The sequence below is a fragment of the Primulina tabacum genome, chromosome 5, assembly GCF_025594145.1.
Source record: "Primulina tabacum isolate GXHZ01 chromosome 5, ASM2559414v2, whole genome shotgun sequence".
NCBI lineage: Eukaryota > Viridiplantae > Streptophyta > Magnoliopsida > Lamiales > Gesneriaceae > Primulina > Primulina tabacum.
Genome location: NC_134554.1, coordinates 15,228,062 through 15,252,631, shown reverse-complemented (window position 1 = coordinate 15,252,631; position 24,570 = coordinate 15,228,062). Strand labels below are relative to the sequence as shown.

At 33.3% G+C, this 24,570-nt stretch overlaps 3 protein-coding genes across 5 annotated transcripts; 2 read left to right on the top strand and 1 right to left on the bottom strand.

Annotated features, from left to right (window-relative positions):
- Positions 1 to 7,343: 7,343 nt before the first annotated feature.
- Positions 7,344 to 16,456, top strand: LOC142546991 (uncharacterized). Its single transcript, XM_075655008.1, has 10 exons — positions 7,344 to 7,516; positions 7,648 to 7,904; positions 8,993 to 9,338; positions 9,490 to 9,714; positions 10,758 to 11,017; positions 12,517 to 12,731; positions 13,264 to 13,389; positions 15,156 to 15,332; positions 15,697 to 15,834; positions 15,915 to 16,456. The coding sequence occupies exons 2-10, from the start codon at positions 7,733 to 7,735 to the stop codon at positions 16,242 to 16,244; spliced, it is 1,989 nt and encodes a 662-aa protein (XP_075511123.1). The 5' UTR covers positions 7,344 to 7,516; positions 7,648 to 7,732; the 3' UTR covers positions 16,245 to 16,456.
- A 2,269-nt stretch (positions 16,457 to 18,725) lies between these two features.
- On the top strand, positions 18,726 to 21,087 carry LOC142546989 (F-box protein At3g07870-like). Of its 3 annotated transcripts, none has more exons than XM_075655006.1 (2): positions 18,726 to 18,857; positions 19,542 to 21,087. In XM_075655006.1, the coding sequence occupies exon 2, from the start codon at positions 19,663 to 19,665 to the stop codon at positions 20,977 to 20,979; it is 1,317 nt and encodes a 438-aa protein (XP_075511121.1). In that variant the 5' UTR covers positions 18,726 to 18,857; positions 19,542 to 19,662; the 3' UTR covers positions 20,980 to 21,087. The 3 variants fall into 3 exon arrangements, with proteins under 3 accessions (XP_075511121.1, XP_075511119.1, XP_075511122.1); XM_075655004.1 differs by having other exon boundaries at positions 18,726 to 19,157; XM_075655007.1 differs by having other exon boundaries at positions 18,733 to 18,834; positions 19,544 to 21,087.
- A 239-nt stretch (positions 21,088 to 21,326) lies between these two features.
- Positions 21,327 to 23,368, bottom strand: LOC142544168 (PHD finger protein ALFIN-LIKE 5-like). Its single transcript, XM_075651233.1, has 4 exons — positions 23,293 to 23,368; positions 23,167 to 23,199; positions 21,794 to 22,040; positions 21,327 to 21,672 (listed from the first exon to the last, which is right to left on the bottom strand). The coding sequence occupies exons 1-4, from the start codon at positions 23,366 to 23,368 to the stop codon at positions 21,327 to 21,329; spliced, it is 702 nt and encodes a 233-aa protein (XP_075507348.1).
- Positions 23,369 to 24,570: the final 1,202 nt, after the last annotated feature.

Below are 24,570 nucleotides of genomic sequence, written 5' to 3'. Positions count from 1 at the left end.
TGTACATAAATTGTAAATTCCCTTCAATTCCACCAGAGACAAGACCGAGAATTCAGAGAAAAGTTTCCTCAATTTATTCGTACCATAAGTTGTGATTTTGGCAAATCCGTTTATCCGATTTTCGATGCGGACACAGTACCGTGCTCCTCTCGTTGAGAACTTTACAGATATGTAAGTTTCATTCATTTCCAACATGATTTGAAATTTATGTATTGGAGGAATTGTGATTTGATTATCATTATGTGTTCTGGTGATATCAGTAATCGTATATTCGAATTCAGATCGAAGAACAGATTGTTTATGCAATTGTTATGATTTTTCAGAATTGACATGATTGAGATATACAGATTTGAGATTATGATCTGTTATTGTTGAGATTGTGAGTTATATGAATATCGTTTATGAGTTTTGGTATTATATCTGTGATGTTGGAATTGACGGGGTTATCGAGATTGTATTGTTATGCCGTCAAAATATCAGTAGACTGATACTGATCAGATTGAGTATTGAATTGAGGGGAATATTGATATTATTCTTCTCGATATGTCATTTCAGATTGTATTGACTGCCTTGAATTCAGAACTTCCATTTCTTCAGACCGAGACTACAAAAAGAAAGGTATAAGTCGATGTTAACCGGGAGATTAACTTGAGTCAGATTGGACTATAGTTTCCTTAAAACCACATACTTTATTTTATTGCAATTGTTTGACATTGATATGATTAATCTATTGATTATAGAAAGTAGAGAATATCCGATAGCTATTGAGTGAGAGTCATTGACAGAAGGGCCAGACAATGATAGAGTGGTCATTGGCCCATTGCACATTGTCATAGGATAGCTTTGGCGGATATGCCAAGTCTGTGGCGGATATGCCAAGACACTGTATTATTGACTTATATTGATATTGCTTAGGGACGGATCGACTCCTATCGCTGAGATTCGATATATGTGTTAATGTCCAGGAACCGGGATCCCTAGATTAGAGATGAGTCGAGTCAGAGATGACGAGTTAGAGAGTTTTATCTATATTCACTAATGTGTCATAAATTATGATTCATGTTCTTAATACATGGTTTATGCTTTTGTATATAATTTTATGCATCACATGTATACATTGCTTATACTGAGATTTTATTCTCATCGGAGTTATCCGGCTGTTGTCGTGTTTGTATGTGTGCATGGCAACAGGTGGGACATGATCAGGGTCGAGGAGATGATGAGATATCGTAATTAGAGTGGAGACTACGGACTTTGACGCTGCTGTAGATAGGATTCAGCACTTGACATTTAGTTGTTGAACCTTAGTTTGAGTTTGATGTTTGTTGTACAAGACTTGTACTTTTATACTGATATGTATATTAGATTGAATTATATTACGTTCCGCAATTTTTTTTAAAAAAAATTAGACCCAGATTAATTAATTGATCCATTTATCCCAATGACGATTAAGAAGATGATTAGCGTCCGGGTCCCCACAAAGTTAAAGGAAAAATTCCACCTCAACCTGACATAAGAAATATCCAAGTATTTATTCTATAAAAGGAGGGGACAAATGAAGAACTATTGTACCAAATTTAAAGATTGATTTGAGAATTAAAGATATTTATATTTCATTTGTTTGTTATTAATCTAATATAGTTAATACGATTTATAACACGTGATGGATTGACTCTGATTCTACAATCCATGTCACAAATACATTGCAGGGTATGCAAAGCATAAGGAAGTAATGGGAAGCGAGCGGAACATCTACTCCGGAAACAATATGCGTTCACATGTGGAAACTATAAAGACTTGCAATTTAGTATTGAACAATGATTTTATTTTTGTTTTGGAGAAAACATTTTATGTTTCTAGTTTTTCTAAAACTTTAATTTCATTTTCAAGTTTTGTATCGATTGAATACTTATTTTAATTTTTAAATAATTCTATGAATTTATTTTATAAATCAAATCTTGTTGGGAATGATAAAATGATTGATGACATTTTTTTATTTTCTTTGCAAAATGATATCAAAATCAATATGTATGTTCAAGCGGATATTAAAATATGTATTATAAATAAAGATTTCTTTATATTGTGGCACCAGAGAGAGATTGAGACATATCTCCATTGAGGATTAAGATATTAGTAAATGATGGAGTACTTAATACTTTAGATTTTACTAATTTTGAAATTTTTTGTGGATTGTATTAAGGGTAAGCACATTAACAAATCCAAAAAGGGTGCCAAGAGGAGTATCAGCAAATTGTTAGAGATCGTACATATAGATATATGTTGTCCAGACATGGACATTCAAAGTTCGAAATATTTAATCATTTTCATTGATGATTACTTACGATACATATAATTTACTTACTTCATAATAAGCATGAAGCGTTTGATACCTTTAAGTTTTTAAAGCTGAACTAGAAAAAACAATGTGATAAACAAATTAAGATCGTGAGATCTGATAGATGTGGTGAATATAATGGTAGATACACTGAAAATGGACAAGTCCCCCGATGGAGCCCAAGATCGGGATAGCCCATGGTCGTTACAATAAAAGGCGCCTTTTATTGTAACGACCATGGGCTATCCCAATCTTGGGCTCCCTCGGGGGCCTTGTCCCATCTAGGGTTCCCTCTGGGGCCTTTTCCCTCACGTGCTTTCCACATGCCTTTTATTGTAACGACCATGAGCTATCCCGTTCTTGGGCTCCCTCGGGGGCTTTTTCCCATCTTGGGTTCCCTCTGGGGCCTTTTTCCTCACGGGCTTTCCACATGCGTCATTATTCATAGGACTCTCCACACCAGGATGGTGGAGTGGTACCTCCCCAAGTCTCGAACTCAGTAGCTCAACTGGTACCAAGTCTCTTTGAACTATGTACTTATGCCAGGAGGTCATGGGTTCGAGACTTGGGGAGGTACCACTCCACCATCCTGGTGTGGAGAGTCCTACGAGTAATGACGCATGTGGAAAGCCTGTGAGAGAAAAGGCCCTAGAGGGAACCCAAGATGGGACAAGGTCCCCGAGGGAGCCCAAGATCGGGATAGCCCATGGTCGTTACACCTTGTGGATTGAAGCTCTTAAAATAGCAGTTATTTATTAAATCGAGTTCCAAATATGCTATTTGAATTATGAAAATATTGAAAACCGAGTTTGCAACATATATGCATTTGGAGATTCTTGTATGAAATGAGACTTTATAACCCACAAAAAAAAAAAAAAAAAAGAAACTGGACCCAATAACTATAAGTGGATATTTCATTGGATATGCTGAAAAATCCAAAGGGCAAAGATTATATTGTCCATCTCATAGCACTAGAGTTGTGAAGTCAAGAATGCTAAATTTATTAAGAATTACTTGATTAGTGGGAGTGGTAACTTGCAATATTTAATTCTTGAATAAGATCACATTAATGATCAACCGTCTTGTTCAAGTGATCAATTGGCTATCTTTCGCACCTCCCAAGCCCCAACATGTGATGGACAAACCAATTGTTGAAGATCCACAACGGGTGATGCTAATGAAAATCTAGTCAATCGAAGTGTGGCTCCCGTTGTGAATGGTGACAAATTAAATTTGGACTAATGCCCGAAAAATGACTTTGAAAATGAACAAATGAAGAACATTTCTTATGCTTCTGCTATTGGAAGTTTGATGTATGTTCATGTTTTTACTAAACCTAAGATAGCATATATAGTTGGAATGCCGGGAGATATCAGAGTAATTAGGGTATGAAGCACCGGAAAGCTGTAAAGAAAGTGATGAGATACCTTCAAGAGACCAAAGGATACATACTTATTTTTAGACAAACTGAGAATTTGAAAGTGATTGGTCATTCTGATTTAGACTACGCTGACTGCATTGATTCAAAAAAATCCACATATGGGTATATTTTCTTGCTAGCCAGTGGAGCTGTATCTTGGAGAAGTACAAAGCAAACCTTGACTGATACCTCCAATATGGAGGCTGAGTTCGTATCTTGTTTTGAGGTTATTTAACATGAAGAATTCATTTTGGGACTTAGAATCATTGATTCCATTTCTAGGCCATTGATGTTGTTTTGTGACAATTCAACTCTTGTTTTGTGGCTAAGAATAAACAAGAGTGGATGTCGAAGTAAGCAAATCAACGTTAAGTATTTAGCCATAGGAGAGCGTGCTAAGGATAAGACAATGGTTATCGAACATATTAACACTGAATTGATGATTGTTGATCATTTGACTAAAGGCGTGCCACCACATAAATTTAAAGATCATGGTGAAAGTATGAGACTTGATTCCTCTATGTAATTTTTTTTATAAGAACAAATTCAGTTTTTAATGAAACTCTGTTATGATATTTTTCTCATATTTGTTATTGGTGTACACATTCATTAATTTGATAAATATCACAAAGTTGGACCTAAAACAAAGTATTGGTTTTATTCATTAATTTATATTAGAGAATATAGTATGTATGATATATGCAAGATAATAACGAGTATAAAGAGGATGTATCATCATTATTCATGTATTTCTTTTTTAACTTTGAATGCTGATGATTGATTTATTGATTATTTAGTTATTTGAAATATGTAGACTAAGTGAGATAATGTGAAATTATTTTATTCAGGTACATAAAATAATTTAATTATGATCAATAATGATCAATATATTTCATTAAAATAAATATAGTAGACATCTCATATTTTAAAGAATGAAAATCAACAATTTTGTGTATATTAAGATGATAGATATATTGACGTTTATTTACCATATTATGAATGAACATCATCAAGTTTCGCCAAATCTCTTCTTTCTTTATGATGTTAATAACATCTATACATAGTGGCGTTTGAGGTCCTACGCACATACTCCAAAAATTACACTACACCATCAACTGTGAGGTTTGGAGTGCTTAGAAGACTGTCAAACAATTAAAAGAAATTCAAGGAGTTGTTCAAGGCGTTCTTCATACTCAATGGCTGGAGATAACATTAGATCTATTTTTTATTCAATATCATGTCCCTATGTTTACACATGAATAAATTCTTACGGTTTTATCTTGTCTATTTTCAAAAATGCGACTATTTTGATGGTTCGACAATGACTATTACATATTCGTCCTTGTTTTATAAGAATTATTGAGCTTATGTTATATATAAGTAATATCCTTATTTTAAGGAGCTGTTTTTTCTTTCTTCTCAAAATCCATGCGAATGAAGATGGGGGTTTAAATTTGGTCAATAATATATCAGCAAACTTATTTGAATAAGGTATGTGTTTAATAGGTAATCTTTCCGTTTGAACCAAATACCCATTTTCTTTCATTTATTATTTAGAGTTTTGTGCCAATTTTATACCAAATGGAAGCCTGGAAAAATTATTAATAAATAAATAGTCACTCTTGACACGAATAAATAGTAATAAATGTGAATAAATAACAGCATTAAATGTTGATCCAATGCATAAGAATTAGTCGCTCTCGAGTGGTGGGATGGCAAATCGAGATCGAGGGCGACGGCCCCTACCATTTTTTTTTTTTTTTTTGTGGAAAAGTCTGCCAGTGATTTCACTCTGCTAAAATTTCAAATATCATGGAATTTTTTTTTTTTACAAAAGTTTTAAAATTTTGGGATAATCATGTTAGATTGATAAAAAATTTGTCATGTAATAACATAAACATCTTCCGATAGAAGATCTGTCTAAATTGGATATTAGGTGATAACGAAAAAATCCGACTCATGTAATAAAAAAATGAATGTCAAATATTTATAACACGATTAAGTCACTAAAATCACAACGACATGTATAATTGTCTAATTATGCATATTGTTTAATTGTGACAACAATAATATTTTTATGGGACATACTTACCATAATTTAATTAGGAAATATATGTAGATTAGCCAAGCTAGCTAATCAAATTTTTAATTCTTGTCCCCTTTTATACGAAAATTTGTCCAAATTAAAATGTGCTTTTTTATAAAAGAAAATTGAAGTTTTGCCCCTTAAATTTTTTGGGTTCCTTTCCATCTCATAGGGCACTCTCATTCAAATTCTAAGAGCAGATTATGAAAATGAAAGATAAACACCTCAAACATGGTTTCTTTAAGTTTTTAATTTTAATAATTTTCTACATTAGTTTAGAATGTGTTACTTGATTTGCCTTTTTTGAAAGAGAATATAAACCTAATATATAAAGAAATTGTCGACATGATCTTTTGAATACGTATCAGATATTTACTGTCGTGTTCTTAATATTTATATTTATATTTTAAAAAAATTGCAATAAAGAGTTTTCACTTTCTATCAAAAAACATAAAAAAATATTTCTTGAATTTTTATTAATGTGATCACTCCGTGTCTGATGCTAATGATAACATTATTGTGGTATATTTTATATTAGAGTACGAGGGTGAAACAAACCAACTTTAAAGTAAAAGAATATAACCAATTTAGTTTCCTAAGTTGTCATTTTTTCTTTTGTTATTTGATCTGTCAAAATTGTGTTTTAGTCCTATAACTTTGATCTTGTTAGTTTTTATAATCTTTTACTTAATTCTATAGAAATTTTGATATGAATTCTGTTATTCTATTTATATCTGAATTCCGACATTCTGTTTGCATGTGTATTTACTGTATATTGTTATAAAATTTTTTTTCGATACCTTTGAGATCAATTTAGTGACCAAATGCAGGAGTATATTGAATAATTTGTTCTTAGATAATGATCCAAATGACAAAGCTGAATACATAGAATATAGGGGGAGATCGTCAATGAAGAAAACAATTCGAGATATCAATTCATGTATGTAATTTTTTTTTTTTGTAAGTTTGAATTTACATTAAACAAAATTTCTTTTTGTAAATTAAAGAAAATAGAATGGACTCATTTAAAAAGGCTTACGCGGGTCACCTTGCAAATTATGCACAACATTCTTCTCTGAAACTTGTAAAAAAGACCTGTTACTTTTATTTTTCAAAATAACTTATTCTTACACCACTTTAATTTTTTTAAAAGAACAAAATAAACTAAAATAAAATTCAATTATATTTAATTTAATATATTACTAATCATACTTTATGCAATTATTCTCATCATATATTATATTTGCCCCATTAGTTATTCATTATACAAGTTATTAAGTGGTTTTAAAGATTAAGATAATTAAGTAAATAATCTAAAAATATATATTTACTGCATAGTTACCAGTATTTTTTTTTTACAAAAATTATATAGAAATTGATTTAAATTAATTATAATAATAATTATTAGAAAATATAATTTATATGATTAACTCAAAAATTAATAAAGTAATGAAAAGGAGATAATTAACAATATGATGACTTGATTATTTGGATAGTGTAGTTTGTGGAACACTACAGCACTACGATTTAACGACTTAACGTTTCACTAATTTTCCGTCTTTTAAAACCCCAAATCCCAAATTCTCGACTTTCCCACCTTGTCGCTACCACAACCTCTGCCGGCGTCTCAGCCGCAGCCGCTATCCTCACAAGCACTCCCAATTTTTAATCAAAGGTAAGTTTTGATAGCATATATGTATAAAGTTTGATTTTTTTTTTCCCCATACAACCCCATAAACACGTAGTTGTAGGCTTGTAGCTGTATATATCTTGTCAATTCTTATCATGCATCTTTCTGTCCTACAGGTGGTAACTCAGCATTAAAAGTGATACAAGGAACACCTCATCCCCGTGAAAGCTATGGCAGCGTCTTTAAAGTTTTAGGGTGGGAATGTGTCCATCATGGTTTAAGGCTATTTCTGCTCGCAGAAGCCATCTTTGCCTTGTTAGTTTAGTGTCAAGACTGGGACGCACACAATATTTTATAAACAACCCAGTATCTGAAGTTTTTAGAAGCAGTGAGAGGACCCCTTTAAATGCTAGATGTGGAATAACTTACAACGGTAATTGCTGCTCACAATTTGTTTCATGTATCTCACTCAAAGAAACGCATTGCATTTGATTGTCAGTCGTGTATATGCATGTATGGTGTTGGACTTATATTTGGAATGTAATCAATTTGAAATGTCATGCCACCAAAAGCTACTGTTATGATTTGGCTGAATTTGGTTCTACTAGGAAACATAACTAGAATGCTGCTGTCATTGCCGAGAAGATTGCATCGAGACTCGATGGTTTTGGGACCTTTTGCTAATCAATTAAATATTTCCTTGGACACTTTTTTTGGCCACAATTTTCTGAACCAAGAGAAACATGGACAAAAAAGAGGAAGAGAAAAGACTGAAGAGGACGAGTTTTGGTTATATGGATGTGAATTGTGTTTCTGTTCTTCAAATTCGATGTCATTTATTTTAAAGAAAAGAAAACCTAGAAAAAAGGAGAATGGTTATAAAAAACAATTGTTATCCACCTTTCCATTTATTCTTATACAATCATCGAACTTAGATGTACAAGGTCTAGAAGATTTATAGGAGCTATGTAAAGAAAATATCCCGTAGTGTTATTTGTTTGGTCATTTGCTATGATATTCACCTTGAGGACAAGTTGATCCTCAAGGTGATGGGATCAATAGGAATAGTAGTTAAAAAGTTCTCTCTCAATTATAAATAACCTCTAGTAATGCAACATGAACTTAGAATGACTATTGAGGATTTTCTTTCTTTATCCCATTTTTAATCTCTTATTATCATTCTTTGCGGCTTGCCAGAGCTTCCTTAGATCAAATTGAGAAAATTATAGATAAGATTGTTAGGAACATATCAAGTTCACTTTCTCTAACTAAGAACTGCTTTGCCTCTTGATTCATTGTTTTTTACGTGTTTGAATATATTTTTATACACGCGACTGAAAATATTTGTTGAATAAGCATCCAAATCATGTGCTGCCCATATTTTTTTGGAGTAGAGTTTAAACCATGTCTCGTCTGTATGTGTTAATGATATGTTTGCAACCTCTATTTTGAGGTGTTTGAGATTTTGATTTTTGTTCTATATTTCGGAATCGTTGATTTTAAGATTGGTATTGAATGCAGTTACAAGAAATGGCATTGGAGTAACAAGTTTGCGGTTTAATTGTGGAAGACCACCCCTTGTATCTCATACTTCTTTTAGGAGGCATGTAGCCAATTGTTGTACATTGCTACAAGATGAAACCCCAAATGAATTGTTGGGTTCTTCTTCGTCGTTATCCTATGTTAATGCTAGCAGAAAATTGGAGAAGCTTGAGTTCTTTGATTATTGTAATGATTGCGTTGATGAGCCAAATGCTAAACCTAGGTTTCTAGGATCAGTTGATTTCACCAAAATTCATATTGACAAGCTTCCCACTGTCATCCTCATTGGGCGCCCCAATGTTGGAAAATCGGCATTATTTAATCGGTTAGTTTTTCTATATAGTTGCATTTGATAAATTGAAGTCAAGGGAACATCTGAAATTTACACTATGTTTGATTTTTTGAGACGGGACAAATTCTTTTAGTCTTTGACGTATAATCGATCGGTAGTTTAAGTTGGCTTCTTGTATGTGTAGTTTGATTCGGAGGAGGGAGGCTCTTGTATACAACACTCCTAATGACCATGTTACACGCGACATACGAGATGGTGTTGCTAAATTGGGGGATTTGCGATTTTGTGTTTTGGATTCAGCCGGCTTGGAGGCGGAGGCTTCTTCAGGTTCTGTTCTTGATCGAACTGCGACAATGACTGGAAATATTCTGGAAAGGGCCCAATTTGCACTCTTTATGATAGATGCCAGGTTGATCTTGTTCACGAGTTTTAGTATATTATTTCTACCAATTCTTTTTCTACCCAGTACACATATATCTAAGTAATCTTCTTATAAAGTTAGCATCTGTTTCATTATGTTGCTTTTTCTGTTTGAAATGCTATCTAAGTAGAACTTTATATTGTGATAAGGTAGAGAGTGCAACCAAATGGTTATTAACTGAGTGGATGTTCACAAGGATTTCTCTTAAAAACAAATGTCTTTACTGTATTTTATTCAAAAGTTTATATCTAATAATATAGAATGATAAAAAAAAATTTAGGCTCCTTCTTAAAATATGATAATTTGCTGCTTTGTTATTTAGTTCATGCAAAATTCAACATGCATTTTACATCCCATATCTGTAGGGTTGTGACGATATTTTTATTTATTTATTTGAATTTCAAATTAATCATGTAATTATTTACTAATAATTGATTGTAGTCTTGTATCTATTCAAATTAGTCATTTAACTGTTCTCTTTTAATCGATTTTAGCCTTTTGGCTGTTCATGTATCAAAATTTACCCGATAACTATGATTGGTAGTTGACTTTATATATATTTTTTATTCCAAAATATTAATTTTTATCCTCAATTCAATTATAGTACTCGTTGTATGCTTCTATTTCTTGATTAGTATTTCAATACTAATCTCACTTTTATTGTTGCGCATTAATAAAATTCCACTTATTCCTGGAATCATAACCATTTTGAAAAGTACATACTTTTTGAACATGACTATTTTAGTATTTTTTTTAGGTTTAAAGTGGGCTTTTTTGTTTTGTTGTTGTTATTATTCACACACATACACACACACACACATGTGCATGTATATGCCAACGTACATGAGATAAACATGTTGATACCCTATCACAACCCACAGTCCTAGTCAGTACCGAACATAAAATGAGTTTTTGCCTTTATCAAATGCTTCAGTTACTTTACGAAACAGAGACAAATTGAATACTATTTGTGCATTGCCTTTCACTTCCTCCCTCATGAAATTAACTTTTCAAATTTATATTAAGTCTAGAGATGGAGTACAGCCCATGGATTTGGATGTTGGAAAGTGGTTAAGAAAACATGCTAGTGGGCTTAAGATCATTGTGGTCATGAGCAAAGCTGAGTTGCTTGATGAAATTACTGGCTCTCTTGCTTCTGCTGCTGGTGAAGCTTACAGACTCGGGTTTGGGGACCCCATCGCTTTATCTGCTGAAACTGGACTGGGATTGGCACAGCTATGTAGTGCTTTGAGGCCATTGCTTGAGGACTATGTTCTCCACTCCATAACTGGTAATTGTTTAATCAGTTTCCGGGCTTTGCATCTAAAAGCAAGATCTGTGTAGTATAATTGTTTATGTCGATAGATCGAAATGACTTTCTCCGTTATAAATTTTTTATTTTCGTTTATTGCTTTCTTTCCTTTTCTAATTTACCAGATATGGCTGCATTTGTGCTTGTTAGCACGCTACAAATTTATACATTTTCTAATTCTAGCCTTCGGATGTTAAGGAACTTTTTCATGTGATTGAAGGGATCTGCAGCCAAACTTTCTGGTTATTAACAATTGTCTTACATCATACAACATTTATTGAAGTGGGTATAACTTATATTGATATTTTTTTTGGCATTTGTAAACCTTAATTAACGATAATCTTTGATAAGGACTATCCCTTTAAACTTCTGTTTTTTACTGATCCGAATTGCGAAACATAGACAGCTGTTATCTAAAAGCAGCATATATGATATTCTTCTTTCAGTCACACTATGTTTGTCCAGCTACCAGCTGAGTTTGCTCTTTGTGGCTGGCTTTTTAGATCCTCCAGTGAACTAGGTCGAACGTCCAAGCATCTTCCTCCAAAACTACTATCAGAAATTTTAAGATGTTGTTGATCAAATAGTGGAATGTTTAGAATACGAGAGTTGTGCTTCAGTGTTAAGTCCAAGAGACAATAGCAGTCTTTATTTTAACAAAAAATCTTGTTATTTATGGTCCAAGAATAGAGCATTTTCAGCATAGACAAATTACTCATGCAGCATATTGTATCAAGTATATCTCTTTGCTTGATTATCCAAACAACAGGTATGGTATGTTAAATGAAAGAGTGTGACACTAAATGCCTAAGATGAAGGATCCTCTGAAGTTGGAGGAAGTATGGAATGCGATCCCTAGTAAGTTTTACTGGTATGTTACAGTGCATTTTCAGAAGATCAAGAAAGAAAACACTCGCCATCATTAGATAACTTGAAGAAATTTGGAGAACTTGAAGCTTTCGAAGTTGTTACTGTTAATTTATTTGTCAAATGGTAACTCAAATGTAAGGAAGGAACTTGCCATGACTGTGCTTTCTAGTTGACCGTATCTAATCGTTTCTTAGTGTTTAGACTTTAGCGCCTATTTAACATGTGCTGTCCTGGGATTAAAAGATTCTATCGCAATTTACATACTAGAGCAAATGAAAATGGCTCTGGTATATCTTCTGTTATGAATGCCTTTGCATTAATGTGGTATTATTCAAATATATGATGAGTGTGGAAGTTACTTGCGTGTTTATTGACATGTTTTTGGATTTTTTTTTGCTTTTTTCATTTTGGAAATAATGTGTAGTAAATGGGTTATTCAAATTTTAAAAAAACAAATGGAACTTCCATTGCTAATAAATTCTTGAAAGTTGAAACGATTGCCTAGTCTGCTGGCTGGTTATGTTGTTGAATAATTTATCTGTTGTTTAAATGTTTGAATCAGTTGAAGTTTGTCATTAACATTAAGTATGTAATGTTTCCATTTCCAGAAGAAGAAATATATGACACTGGCTCATCAGAAAATGAGGATGTTCATTCTAAGCTTCCAATGCAGTTGGCAATTGTAGGGAGACCAAATGTCGGGAAATCGACACTGCTGAATGCGATATTACAGGAAAATCGTGTTTTAGTCGGACCAGAAGCTGGTTTGACCAGAGATTCAGTACGGGTTCAATTTCAGCATGAAGGGAGAAACATATTCCTTGTGAGCCTCAAATTTCTTACTCTTGTTGTTTACTAGACCCATGAAAGAGGTAACGTCGTATTTTATGCCATCAAATGGAAAAGCACAGTGTTTTCGTCTTCAATTGCAGCGATTGCCTTTGCCCAAAATACCAAGTTTACTGCTACATTCATTTCCACTTATTGATATTTATCTTTGCAAGCTTACAGTTTCAGGTATGCCGGACATTTGATACATTGATGTTTCATTTTAACGAACCTGACTATTGTTTCTTTCTTATGGCTGGTCATATGTGCACTATTGTATTGGATACTATTCTCCATGTAGTGAGTGATTCACCAGTCTCTTCTCTAATCCAATCAATTTTGTGGGATTAATGCTTGCGACAGTTATTTTATTCTCTAACATGCATATGTTCTTGTGAGATGGTATAGAGAATATCCGCTGTTCACACTGTCTTTGTTTCGCGAAAATGAATATTTGTCTCAAGTCTTGATTACTTAAACATTAGGATTGCAGAGTTTTCTCTGTTTAATGAGTTTATTTGGTTCAGGTTGACACTGCAGGTTGGTTGGGGCGGACCAGACAGGAGAAAGGACCATCATCCTTGAGCCTTGTGCAGTCAAGGAAACATCTGATGAGAGCCCATGTGGTTGCCTTGGTTCTGGATGCTGAAGAGGTTTGTCAGTTTGTAACATTCAGTTGGCATTTGTCGGTCTGTATTATTTGACTATATGGTGCTTTTCTTCACTTTCGCTCACTTCCTGTAACCCGCTGCAACCTACTTAGAGCAGCATTATGGTTATATAGAGACATGATTTTAATTTGAGAGATGAAAATACCTTTATAGAAATTGTTTTTGTTTGTTTAAAGCATGAAATTAATGGGAAATAATAAAATACACCCTCTGAAACCTCTGAAATGCATCATTGCTGGTTGTATTTCAACGAGGGGTTGTTCAATTACATAAATTTTATTCTAAGCAACAAATTATTTAGCCAACCTTAAAGAGTGCAGTAAATTTGCATACTTGAATCATATCGAGCAACCATTTGAAAGAAGCATACTCAATGGTCCGATGTGGTCTCATAACATCTTAGTTCTATGTATTGCTCGCTTCTTTATGCATGCACTTGTATTATTAATTAAGAGCCACCTATAGTAACTATTTTTACCCTCTTTGGTATGGCACTTGTGTTTTCTAAAACTCTTCCCTATTGTATAACTGTGTATTAATCTCTTTATACTTCATTTTTATTTCTAAAAGATTATTGTTATTGGCACTCTATTTTATTTATACAAACTTCACTCTATAAATAAAATTATTTCATTTTTTTATAACTTGGAGTGAGAGTAGTACAAACTGGAACGCAAATAATGATGGCTTTTTTAAAATACTCAAATTTCTTATGATGGTCTTTCTAACAATCCTACCAAACATTAAAATGTTTATTATATTAACAAGTTAATTTTTCTATGTTCTTTTTGTTAAAACGACCTTTACTTTATAACAATAATATAATGCTATCAATTTTTTTATATTCGATAATATCAACATATGCTGCAAATTATTTAAAAACACAATATTTATTTGCATGTGGCGTGTGTGGTTTTTAAATTAGATTAGAGAGACCTAGTACTTTTGATTTTTTAATATATAACTAACTTGGGTTGCTCATTCAAGCAACTGCCATAAAAAGTGATCTGTGTTAAACTTTCTTTTTGATGGTTGACTGTCGGATTCTTGTTTGGTATGTCAGATTAAGGAAACTTAACAGATTAGTTAAAACTTTTTCACTTGGGAAATTTGCGAAACCAGTTCTTTTGCATGGCTGTCGGTAGCTCTTGTGTGTATTCGTATATGACAAGTGATCTTTTCTTTCTGCATGCACATATTCTTGTTAATTAGCGAATTCGAAACTAATAATAATGATTCTGATGGGTGCAAAATAGTTATGCAGTCTCACCCCCACCCTTGGAATCCCTTAGATATGATGCAAAATATATTTTTTCCAATTCCACATTAAGGAGCATATCTATGCTGTAGAATACTTCATTCCGAGGTTTGTGCTTATTTAAACTCAAGATCACATTTTGGTTTTAAGTATTTGACTAATGCTTAAACTTCCACCAAACCATAGTAAAAGAATAATTGACGTGTCGCAAAGTTCAGTTCACTTTATATTCCTGCTGGTAGATTAATTGTTTTTGACATCTTAAATTATTCAAGGTTGTGAATCTGAAGCTCTCATCTTTCCGTTTATGGTTCCACTTGTTGATTGCATAAACAATTTGTCCCTTAACTTTTTACTTTTTAGTTATTCGTAGTCCTTTAATTTCATGCTTTACATTGAGCGAGGCGGATAAGTTGTACCATGAATGAGCTTTTTGAACTTTGATCGTACATGTGACGTGTTATTATCCTTTTAGCTTTTTGCTGATTAGATTGCAAGTGGTAGACGAAGCATGAAGCATAGTGAAGTAGTTATAGCAAGACGAGCAGTGGAAGAAGGGCGTGGTTTGGTAGTTGTTGTTAACAAGATGGATCTTTTGAAAGGGAAACGGAATTATGAGAGCCTCATCAAAGCTGTGCCTGAAGAAATTCAAGCGCTTATACCACAGGTCTCTCGCTATTCAGTGTAGCAAAAAGTATTAACAATATTCTCCTAGCTCGTAACTTATGGAAAGTTTAAACAATAAGATCAAAGGTTTGGAAAGTTTTCCTGTTTCTTTTAATGCTATCATCAAGTACTTTAGAATCCCAATGAAATTTCCAAAATTTTGCAGAGGTATTATGCGCCCCTTGTTACTTGAATTTTTTTAGCAACTCAATTTAATTTTACGTTATGATTTATTCTTTAATAGTGTGCGAGACTATACCTTCTTGGAAGATCACAAGGAAAGGAAATCACTGAATTGTCATATATTTGATTATTTCCATATTTGAATTATCAACCTTGCATGATGGAAGTTATTCGGCATGCAGGCGAATGGGATACCTGTGGTATTTGTTTCTGCACTTGAGGGAAAAGGTAGAATTGCTGTTATGCGCCAGGTTGTTGAAACATACGAGAAATGGTGTCTCAGATTGCCAACTGCTCGCCTTAACCGCTGGCTACGCAAGGTTTTGCTAAATTCTCCCCTTCATTTGCATCGCTATTATCAGGACAAACTTTATCATATATATTTGGGATTCATGGGTAGGTTATGAGTCGGCATTCTTGGAAAGACAATTCGTCCCAACCGAAGATAAAGTATTTCACTCAGGTGAAGGCTCGGCCGCCTACTTTTGTAGCATTTATGAGTGGGAAGATTCAATTATCAGATACAGAGCTGAGATTCTTGACCAAATCACTCAAGGAAGACTTCGATTTGGGTGGAATTCCAGTCCGTATAATGCAGCGAAGTGTGGCGAGAAACTCTGGAAGTAGAAGCATTATCAGCAAGAATACACAAAACTCTGGAAGAGTGACAGAGAGAATCATGTCTGACAAAAGAAGTATCGTTGATTCAAAAAACAAAGTTTTTGCATGAAAACGCTGCTTTGCCCGAAGGCTAGATAGAGAGACATTGATACAAGTTGTGAAGTTCCATTTTTTAATGCCTTCTGCTTCTTTTAGCCCAACTCATACGCATTTTGGAGCATTTATTCAATCTTTCTCGTCCTTTTCCATGTACTGTATCTGTACATCAATTGATAAAACTTTATTTTATCCCAACTCGATTGGATACTTTCCTTTGCACTATTTTAGATTTCCTGGATTTCTTTTATTACTCAGGCATGATAAAATTTTGAAATTCAGTCTCTAAAAGCATGTCGAAGGGCTCAATTGCGGCTCAAAGTTAAATGAGTTCAAGCTGGCGCTCATTTGTAGTAGCGTCTCAGACTTTTTGTTAAGCTCCTGATGCTGATCCTCCCCATGCTGATAGAAGTTTGAGTTCGCTTAGAATTAAATATATTATTTAAAGTAAAAAAAACATTTTTTTAATGTTTTTTGAAAAATTAAAAAATAAGTGGCGGCTTAGTTAAAAATGTTTTTGCATAGTCCTCTCACGAATTTGGCAAAAATTAAACGATCTATTGAAGAAACGCACTAGGTCGAGGTTATGCTGTAAAATATCGATGGCTAGACTGACCATCTGATAGGTAGTGGGCTTTGATTGGACTTTATATATGATATCGTTTTAGAATTTGTAAGCCTGCTATGTTCAAGAACGGAATTTGTGTGCTGAACACATTTCTGGTCCAAAATATCACAATATCATGACCTAAACGAGACTGTAATAAAATATAAACTAATATTTCCTTTTACCACGAATCTTATCTTACATCGGGAAGCATGATTTATAGTGCTAAGGGTACAAATACTCTTGTCTCAAAACAGTACAAACAATCGTGTTTAGTTCTCTGAATGGGATTAGAATGTAAAACGCTTTATGTATAGTAAGGGAAGAGGGAACAACTAGATTGATGAACAACCTTGTGATAGTACTGCAGCGGTGATAAGTAGACTAAGTTTTTCTATATATGAGTTGTCGTTAAATGTCTTACATTGATTGAATTAAATATTTGAGAGTTGTATATATATAAGAGTTATGTTTCGAGGTTGAGTTAAGTTCAAGTCTCGATATTAACAATTTTCAATCCATATATTTTGTGATATTTTTCCTAAACTTATGCTGAAGTGTATATTCTGATGTTTAACGTGTTTGTAAGATGTTTCTCGACCTTCTCAACAATCCTTAGAGAATGTCTTTATTTTATCGATTTACATTTTGCAAGATCATTTACCTTAACAACCTATCTATTTTTTCATGAAACTTGCGGAATCTTGCCATTCTCCGCTTCCTTACCTTTAATCGCGATGACATTATGGTAGAGGGAGCTTTAAGACAACATTGTCTCTCTTAATTTTTCATTAGTTATTTCTTTTACCTTAATTTCACGTAACGAACATTCAAATATCATGTGCAAAGTCGAGCACTCTAATATACTTTCAAAACATTTAGCAAAGAAATATAAACTCTGAATTGAAATCAACCCAATATTCTTCAATAATGTTGATAGACGTTATATCATATCCTTTCAAAGAATTAATAAAAAGCATATTTTTATAATTGAAATCAAATAGTAATTTTTTGAATCAATAAACATATGCTAAATCGTCTTCAAATTAATATTGGTGATCTTAAATCTATATTCTTCTAAAATATTGATGGATCCTTAGAGTTTAGAGTAATAATCTTCAAGAATATTTACAAATTCCGATCCTATATCAATATTGTTAAGTAATACTACAAATCTTATATTCAAAACATTAAGGAATATCGTTGATCGATATTAGATTATCAATATTCAAAAAAATATTGATAAATATTTGATTTTTAGATTAATATTATTCTGAAATATTGAATAATTATATATTTTAAAACAATATTTTTTAGAAATATCGGATAGTCTCGTATCTCAAATCCAAATTCTTCAATAATATAAACAAATATTAATAACAAATAAATTTCTAATTGTCATCAAATTAATATCTTACAAAAATATTAGAAAAATATAGATTGCAAACATTGATGACAAAAACTTGTGTGAGACGGTTTTACGAGTCATATTTTGTGAGACAGATATCTTATTTGGGTCATCCATGAAAAAATATTAATTTTTATGCTAAGAGTATTACTTTTTATTGTGAATATCGTTAGGATTGATCCTGTCTCACATTGAATATCGTTAGGATTGACCCGTCTCACAGATAAAAATTCGTGATATCGTCTCACAAAAAACTTACTCCACATTGATTAGTCAAAGATCTCATATCAATATTCTCTCAGGATATTCATGATTATCAACATTTTTTTTTTTGAATATAGACAGATATTTGATTTTAGATTATTATTCTTAAAAAATATTGAGAGATCCAAGATTTTAAATCGATATAACTAGATTTTTGATATTATCACCCAGCCCACTTATAAAAGCCCGTTATAATTTTATCCCAAACACGCCGCTGCCACCGACTCCGCTACTCAAGTCTACATCTCTCACGAGCCTCTCTGAACAAATAATACCGTGCAACCAAATCGGCACCGAGATTTTCTCTTGATTTCTGTTGAAGTTCGCGGAGCTTTTCGTTGATTGAGGTTTCATGTTTTAATTATATGGTCGGGATCTCGTGATAATTCCAGTTTTTTAATCAGAATTGCGATGAAGTCATTGAGATCATGTTTGTTTGATTGTTTTGTCATACGAGAGATGATTATTTCACTTGAATTTTAAATGGGACTTGTTTTTTTTTTAATAAAAATTTTTTACGGATCGCTCTTTGTATTTTGGCGCATGATTTTTTTATGGTAGCTGGAAATTTGTTGAAGTTTGTGTTTGCCGAGATGGATTTGTTATGGAGAAATTATGGGACCTGCTCTGAATTTCAGTAAAGAGAGGTTTTGTTTTAAATCAAAATAGCAATTTATCTGCTCTTGGCAGTGTTTCTTTTTAGGTTAGGGAACGAGGGGCAAAGTAATGTTTTTTATTATTATTATTTACAGAAATTATTGGTTTTTAGAACAATGAAACACAATTATATGTGGATACTCCAGAAGACAGATAATGAGAAACCCCCAGGACAGGAAAGTTTGATTGACATTGTTTTATACACGGTCTTTTGTTTTGGTTAAAACCCGAGGTTCGAATGACGTCTGTGTGGCTTCCACTTTTGATATCTATATTCTCTAAACTAGTATCTTCGACTCCGCAAAATACTGACAAAATGCATTTTTAATGTAATATTTTCGCTCATTTTTGATCCCATTGTTTGTTCTATTCAGTTTATCTTGATTCAATAAATGTCAAAGGGCTTGTCTTAAATTGGGAAGCAAGATTCATAGTGCTGAGGGTACAGATACTCTTCTCTCAAAACAGTGCAGAGTGCTGTGTTTAGTTCTTGGAATGGAGTTAGACGGAAGCAAGATACACAGAAAACGATTTATGAGTAGTGAGGGAAGAGGGGACAAATGGATTGATGAACAAACTTTTGATAGTTCTGCAGAGGTGATAAGTAGATCAAGTTTCCCTATATGTGAGTTGCCAGGCCATATAATTATTGATATTTTTTCTAGGCTTCCGCTGAAGTGTATATTACGATGTCGAGGTGTTTGCAAGATGTTTCTCGACCTTCTCAAAGATCCTTATTTTATCCAATTACATTTGTTCAGATCATCTACCTTAACAACCTATCTATTTTATTATGAGAACTGGGGGTATCGTGCGGTTCTCCGCTTCCTTACCTTTAATCATGATGAAGTTGGCATGTCCTCGTGCTCCAGTGATGATCACTTTTTTAATACTAAACATATTGCGTGTCAGTTTGAGGTTCCGTACGGTTCACATCTCGAAAGACTTGATTTTGTTGGATCATGCAATGGACTGCTGTGTTTGTATGTTGATTCACCACCAATGCCCTGGTATGCAATATGCAACCCTATATACCGCGAAATAACAATGGTTCCTAGCCTGGTTGTTTCAGCTTCCCTTTATACTTATGCAAACAATTCTGGATTTGGATATTGCCAAAAGATTAAGAAGTATAAGGTTATCAGTTTCATGTACCTTACGTCCATGGACCCCGTGACTTCTGCAGAATCGAAAAGAATGGTAGCTAACATACACACACTTGGTACAGATTCATGGAGAAGGGTTGAAAATGCTCCTAGGCCAAAACATAAATCATTTGATCCTCTTCTGAATGGTGTATTTCACTGGATAACCGACAGTTATAAACCTTGCGAGCTTGTAAGTTCATTCGACTTGGCAACAGAAACATTCAAGTTTGTCCCACCTCCAGCTCACTTCAGTCCACAATATGTGACCAAAATCTCCTGGATCAATATCGGGGTCCTAAAAGATTGCCTCTGCATCTGCTACATTTACGAGAATGCTGATTTCGAGGTTTGGTTAATGAGAGAATACGGAGTTAAAGAATCATGGACCCGACACGTGTGCGTAGACACGAAGTTTTACGTTGTTGAGGATATGCAACGACCTCTTAAATTTTTGAACAATGGCGATCTGTGGTTTCTATCTACCGCAGAAACTCTTGTTTCGTTTAGTCCTGCTAAAAAAACTTTCAGGGAGGTGAAATCAATTAGGCGCAAAAAGGAGGTTACTGCCCATGTTTTCAGCTTTATATCCCTCGAGGATGTTGTGGGAGCAAAATGTCTTAAATCGAGTGGCCTGGAACTTGAAAACGTTGAGTCTTTTAAGTGATATATACGTCGGTCTGGTTTTCAACATTTTGTCATTACTGTGATTTATATTTAACGCATTTTTTTTATTCTTGTCTGTCTATAATTACGCTCTATGCTTTGCAATTATAGTCCTAAATATGATTTGGATTTTTTGAATGAAAATTTAAACTTAATATGTAAAAAGATTGTAGACATGGCCTTTATTTGGTAATTTGTACATAGAATCAACAACAATGCATAACAAAATGCATTAGTCTATAGTCATACAAAAATCTATATCATAGTTTGTGTCAAAAAATGATTATTCGGTGCAAAATGTACAAAGATCTATCATGAATGAACAATATGAGGTGAGGCATGTACTCTCTATTTAAATCTTTTACTGCAAGCAATACATTCATAATAAACGAAATTTTCTGCATCAGAACGCGTTACGAGCTCGCATGCACCATGGTACCATCTTGTGCACGTATCACAGCAGATCCAAAATTCATACTTGAGAAGCTTGAAGCGTCCATAAGTTTCACAAAGAATATCTTCTTCTGCTTCATCTTGTTCGTCTTCTTCTTCGTCATCTTGTTCGTCTTCTTCTTCTTCGTCATCTTGTTCAGCTTCATCTTGCTCATTGCCATCTTGTTCATTGTCGTTCTGGCCTTTTCCCACAACCTCCACTATAGTTGCGAAAGTATTGATCTTGTCAAGAAGGCTCTTTCTGCCAATATTAATATGAATATACCATCACAAAAAGTAAAAGATAATCAAAAGAAGAAGTTTCTGGCGCATTGTGATATAAAAAAGCATTGGGGAAAGTATTACAAACATATTATATTTACCTTTCAGACCTATCAAATCGATTACTTGTGGCATGGAAAAAAGCAACAGACAGCAGCCATGCATCACAGTGGGCTGCAACAAGATGCAACCAATCTCTATGTTCCATATCTTCTGTGCCCAAGTTTATACCAAGAGCTGGAGCAGGAAGTCTCGGAGGACATGTTAAAGAAGCTTTTTGGAGTTGCCATGTTCCATTTGGATGACCATATAGACCTATGGCTTTGTCTAGCCCAGAAGAATATTTATCTACAAATCATTAGGTATATAAAATGAGTGAAATATGATCGATCGGAGGATTATTAGTAATTAGAAGTCACATTATTCTAGAAAACAAAAGCACCTCAAACCAATGCACAAATATGATATCATTAGACCTACGGCACTATCTAAACCTGCAGAACACTGTCCCAAATCGAAACTTTCGATAATAGTCTGAAGTGTGAAGTTAAGAAGTCAGTATGAGGGGAGAAAAGCAGTGTAAAAATGGTCTCCGGGTTGTAAAGATAATTAGGAACGCAAACTATAAAAACTAACTAAATGATGGAGACATGCGACCTTGGCGAAGACAAAGGAGACTAGAAGAGACTGATGCTTAAAAGGGGAAGGAAGGGGACAGGTAACAATGAAGCAATGTTGTAGCCGTAGAGACCAAAGCTTGAGCCAAAAGAAATATAGCAATTAACTCTAATCAAGCCACGTTGTTATCCATATCTTTCAATTCATGATCTTCATGTCTAGATCTTTACCTCCCATGCAATGTGCAATTAAGAGTAGGAACAATACTAACATTGTGATTTCCACAAGCAGTGAGATAGCATTATTGTGATGCTCTGACCTGCCGAAGTTTCGAAATGAAAGAATCCACTATGCTCATTACTAATTTGCGAGGGGAGACGATGATTTTGTCAGAATATAAGGTTTCAATCTCGACAAAATCGAAGTTAAGTAAATGGTTCTATATCATCATATTATAAAATAAGTATCAAGCTAACAAAGAAACAGTGGCTAACATCCACTTAAAGTTATTATACAACAAGTCTCATAGAAGAATCATCTAAAAGACAGTACAAGTTTCCGTGGAGCATTCTTTAATCAGGTTAGTGAATCTACGAAGCTCATTTACATTCAAGAAAATCATTAACACAATTATGTGAATTAATTATCTAAATCTTTGCCAAATAGCAACCGGTAGTTCTTAATTTCCACCTTCGTCGACTAGTTTATCTATCACCGTGCAGTATTTGGAAAGCATAAATTTTCTGCGCACTGGACAAAATTCACCGAACTTGAAATGTAGTCAAGCATCTATATTAAAATATTGGGTCTTCAAAATTAATAAACAAGAAAAAACGAAAAAAAAAAAGTAACTCACAGGAATTGCATTGCTGTTGAAATTTATCGACATCTGAAACAAAAAACAAAAAGAAAATATATATATCAGGAAAAAAAACTAAAGATTGAAATGATACAATGCACGAAAGAAGAAAACGAAAATTACCTATGCTTAGGGCTTGGATAATGCCACTTCTTCGTTCGATAAAATCATTCAGGATTGATTCCACAGTGTCTCCCATTTTTCTGGAAGATGACCGATTTTCTTGACCCTTTCTTGATTGACTTTCTTTTTTCAAACTTGGAAATTATGCCCCCGAAGTTAGATTGTGATCTATATATATGTATAAATAATTATTATTTTGTATATATATAAATATAAATATAAATATATATATTTATAAATTATCGAAATATAGAGTTAAAAACTAACTATATATATATTGGATGCGAGCTTGAAGATAAAATCTAGCTTGTATTTCATGATTTTGATGTGTCTTGTTAAATTAAATCATGTTAACCATTGAAAATTAATGATTTATTTTGCATAACATATTTGTAAAGTGATCGTATATGAGGATTTCCAACCCATTTCCTTGAATTATGTTCGGGACTTCGAAAGATATGTTGCTACCCAATAACAAACAGAATATACTCGTAAAGTTAGATATTTTTTGAACGTACGTGGATTATGAAACGTCCTGCAATTTTTTCTTAAAAAAACATGCGAATTTGTTTTTTATAAACTTGTAAATAAAATTCAGCAACTTTCAAAGTTTGGATTACCTTCAGAAACCATAAAATAAAATTTTCCATAATCACCCTCAAGAATAAAAATACTCGAACGACAATTTCCTCATTTCTAAAATAACATCTCCTAAAAGTAATTATTCAAAGTTTTAAGATTTCATAAACTCAATCATTAATACAGAAATACTAAAATGACTCAGATAAGTACTTTCCACCATGAACCGCTCATCCTCATCAGCCAGCATCAATTCAATCATGAGTAGTCTCTTGTGAGACGATCTTACGAATCTTTATCTGTGAGACGGGTCAACCCTACCGATATTCACAATAAAAAGTTATACTCTTAGCATAAAAAATAATACTTTTTCATGGATGACACCCAAATAAAATATCCGTCTCGCAAAATACGACCCGTGAGACCATCTCACACAAGTTTTTGCCTTCAATCATTCTCATCTGCATTGATGAAAACTAGCAAGCCTAGAGGCCCAGCATGTATATTCCTCAAATTTTTATAAATAATATAATCCTTCTTCATCTTAAAATCTCTATTGAGTACACATACATTTTCAAAAGTATCAGAATAAAACTAATTATATATCATCATTTTAATCTCCCGTTGTCCATAACATCAACAATCAATATCTTTCTTAGATCTTTCTTAACATCAAATCCTTAAATAAAAAACACTCAA

Bases quoted from the DNA above. Each gene is read 5' to 3' on its own strand.
- LOC142546991 (XM_075655008.1), top strand. From the start codon at position 7,733: ATGTGTCCATCATGGTTTAAGGCTATTTCTGCTCGCAGAAGCCATCTT. The intron at 13,390-15,155 runs GTTTGTCAGTTT...TTTGCTGATTAG, and splicing joins TGGTTCTGGATGCTGAAGAG to ATTGCAAGTGGTAGACGAAG. The intron at 15,333-15,696 runs GTCTCTCGCTAT...TTCGGCATGCAG, and splicing joins TTCAAGCGCTTATACCACAG to GCGAATGGGATACCTGTGGT.
- LOC142546989 (XM_075655006.1), top strand. From the start codon at position 19,663: ATGGAGTTAGACGGAAGCAAGATACACAGAAAACGATTTATGAGTAGT.
- LOC142544168 (XM_075651233.1), bottom strand. From the start codon at position 23,368: ATGGGAGACACTGTGGAATCAATCCTGAATGATTTTATCGAACGAAGA. The intron at 23,200-23,292 runs GTAATTTTCGTT...TTTTTGTTTCAG, and splicing joins TATCCAAGCCCTAAGCATAG to ATGTCGATAAATTTCAACAG. The intron at 22,041-23,166 runs GTGAGTTACTTT...AATGATTTGTAG, and splicing joins TCAACAGCAATGCAATTCCT to ATAAATATTCTTCTGGGCTA.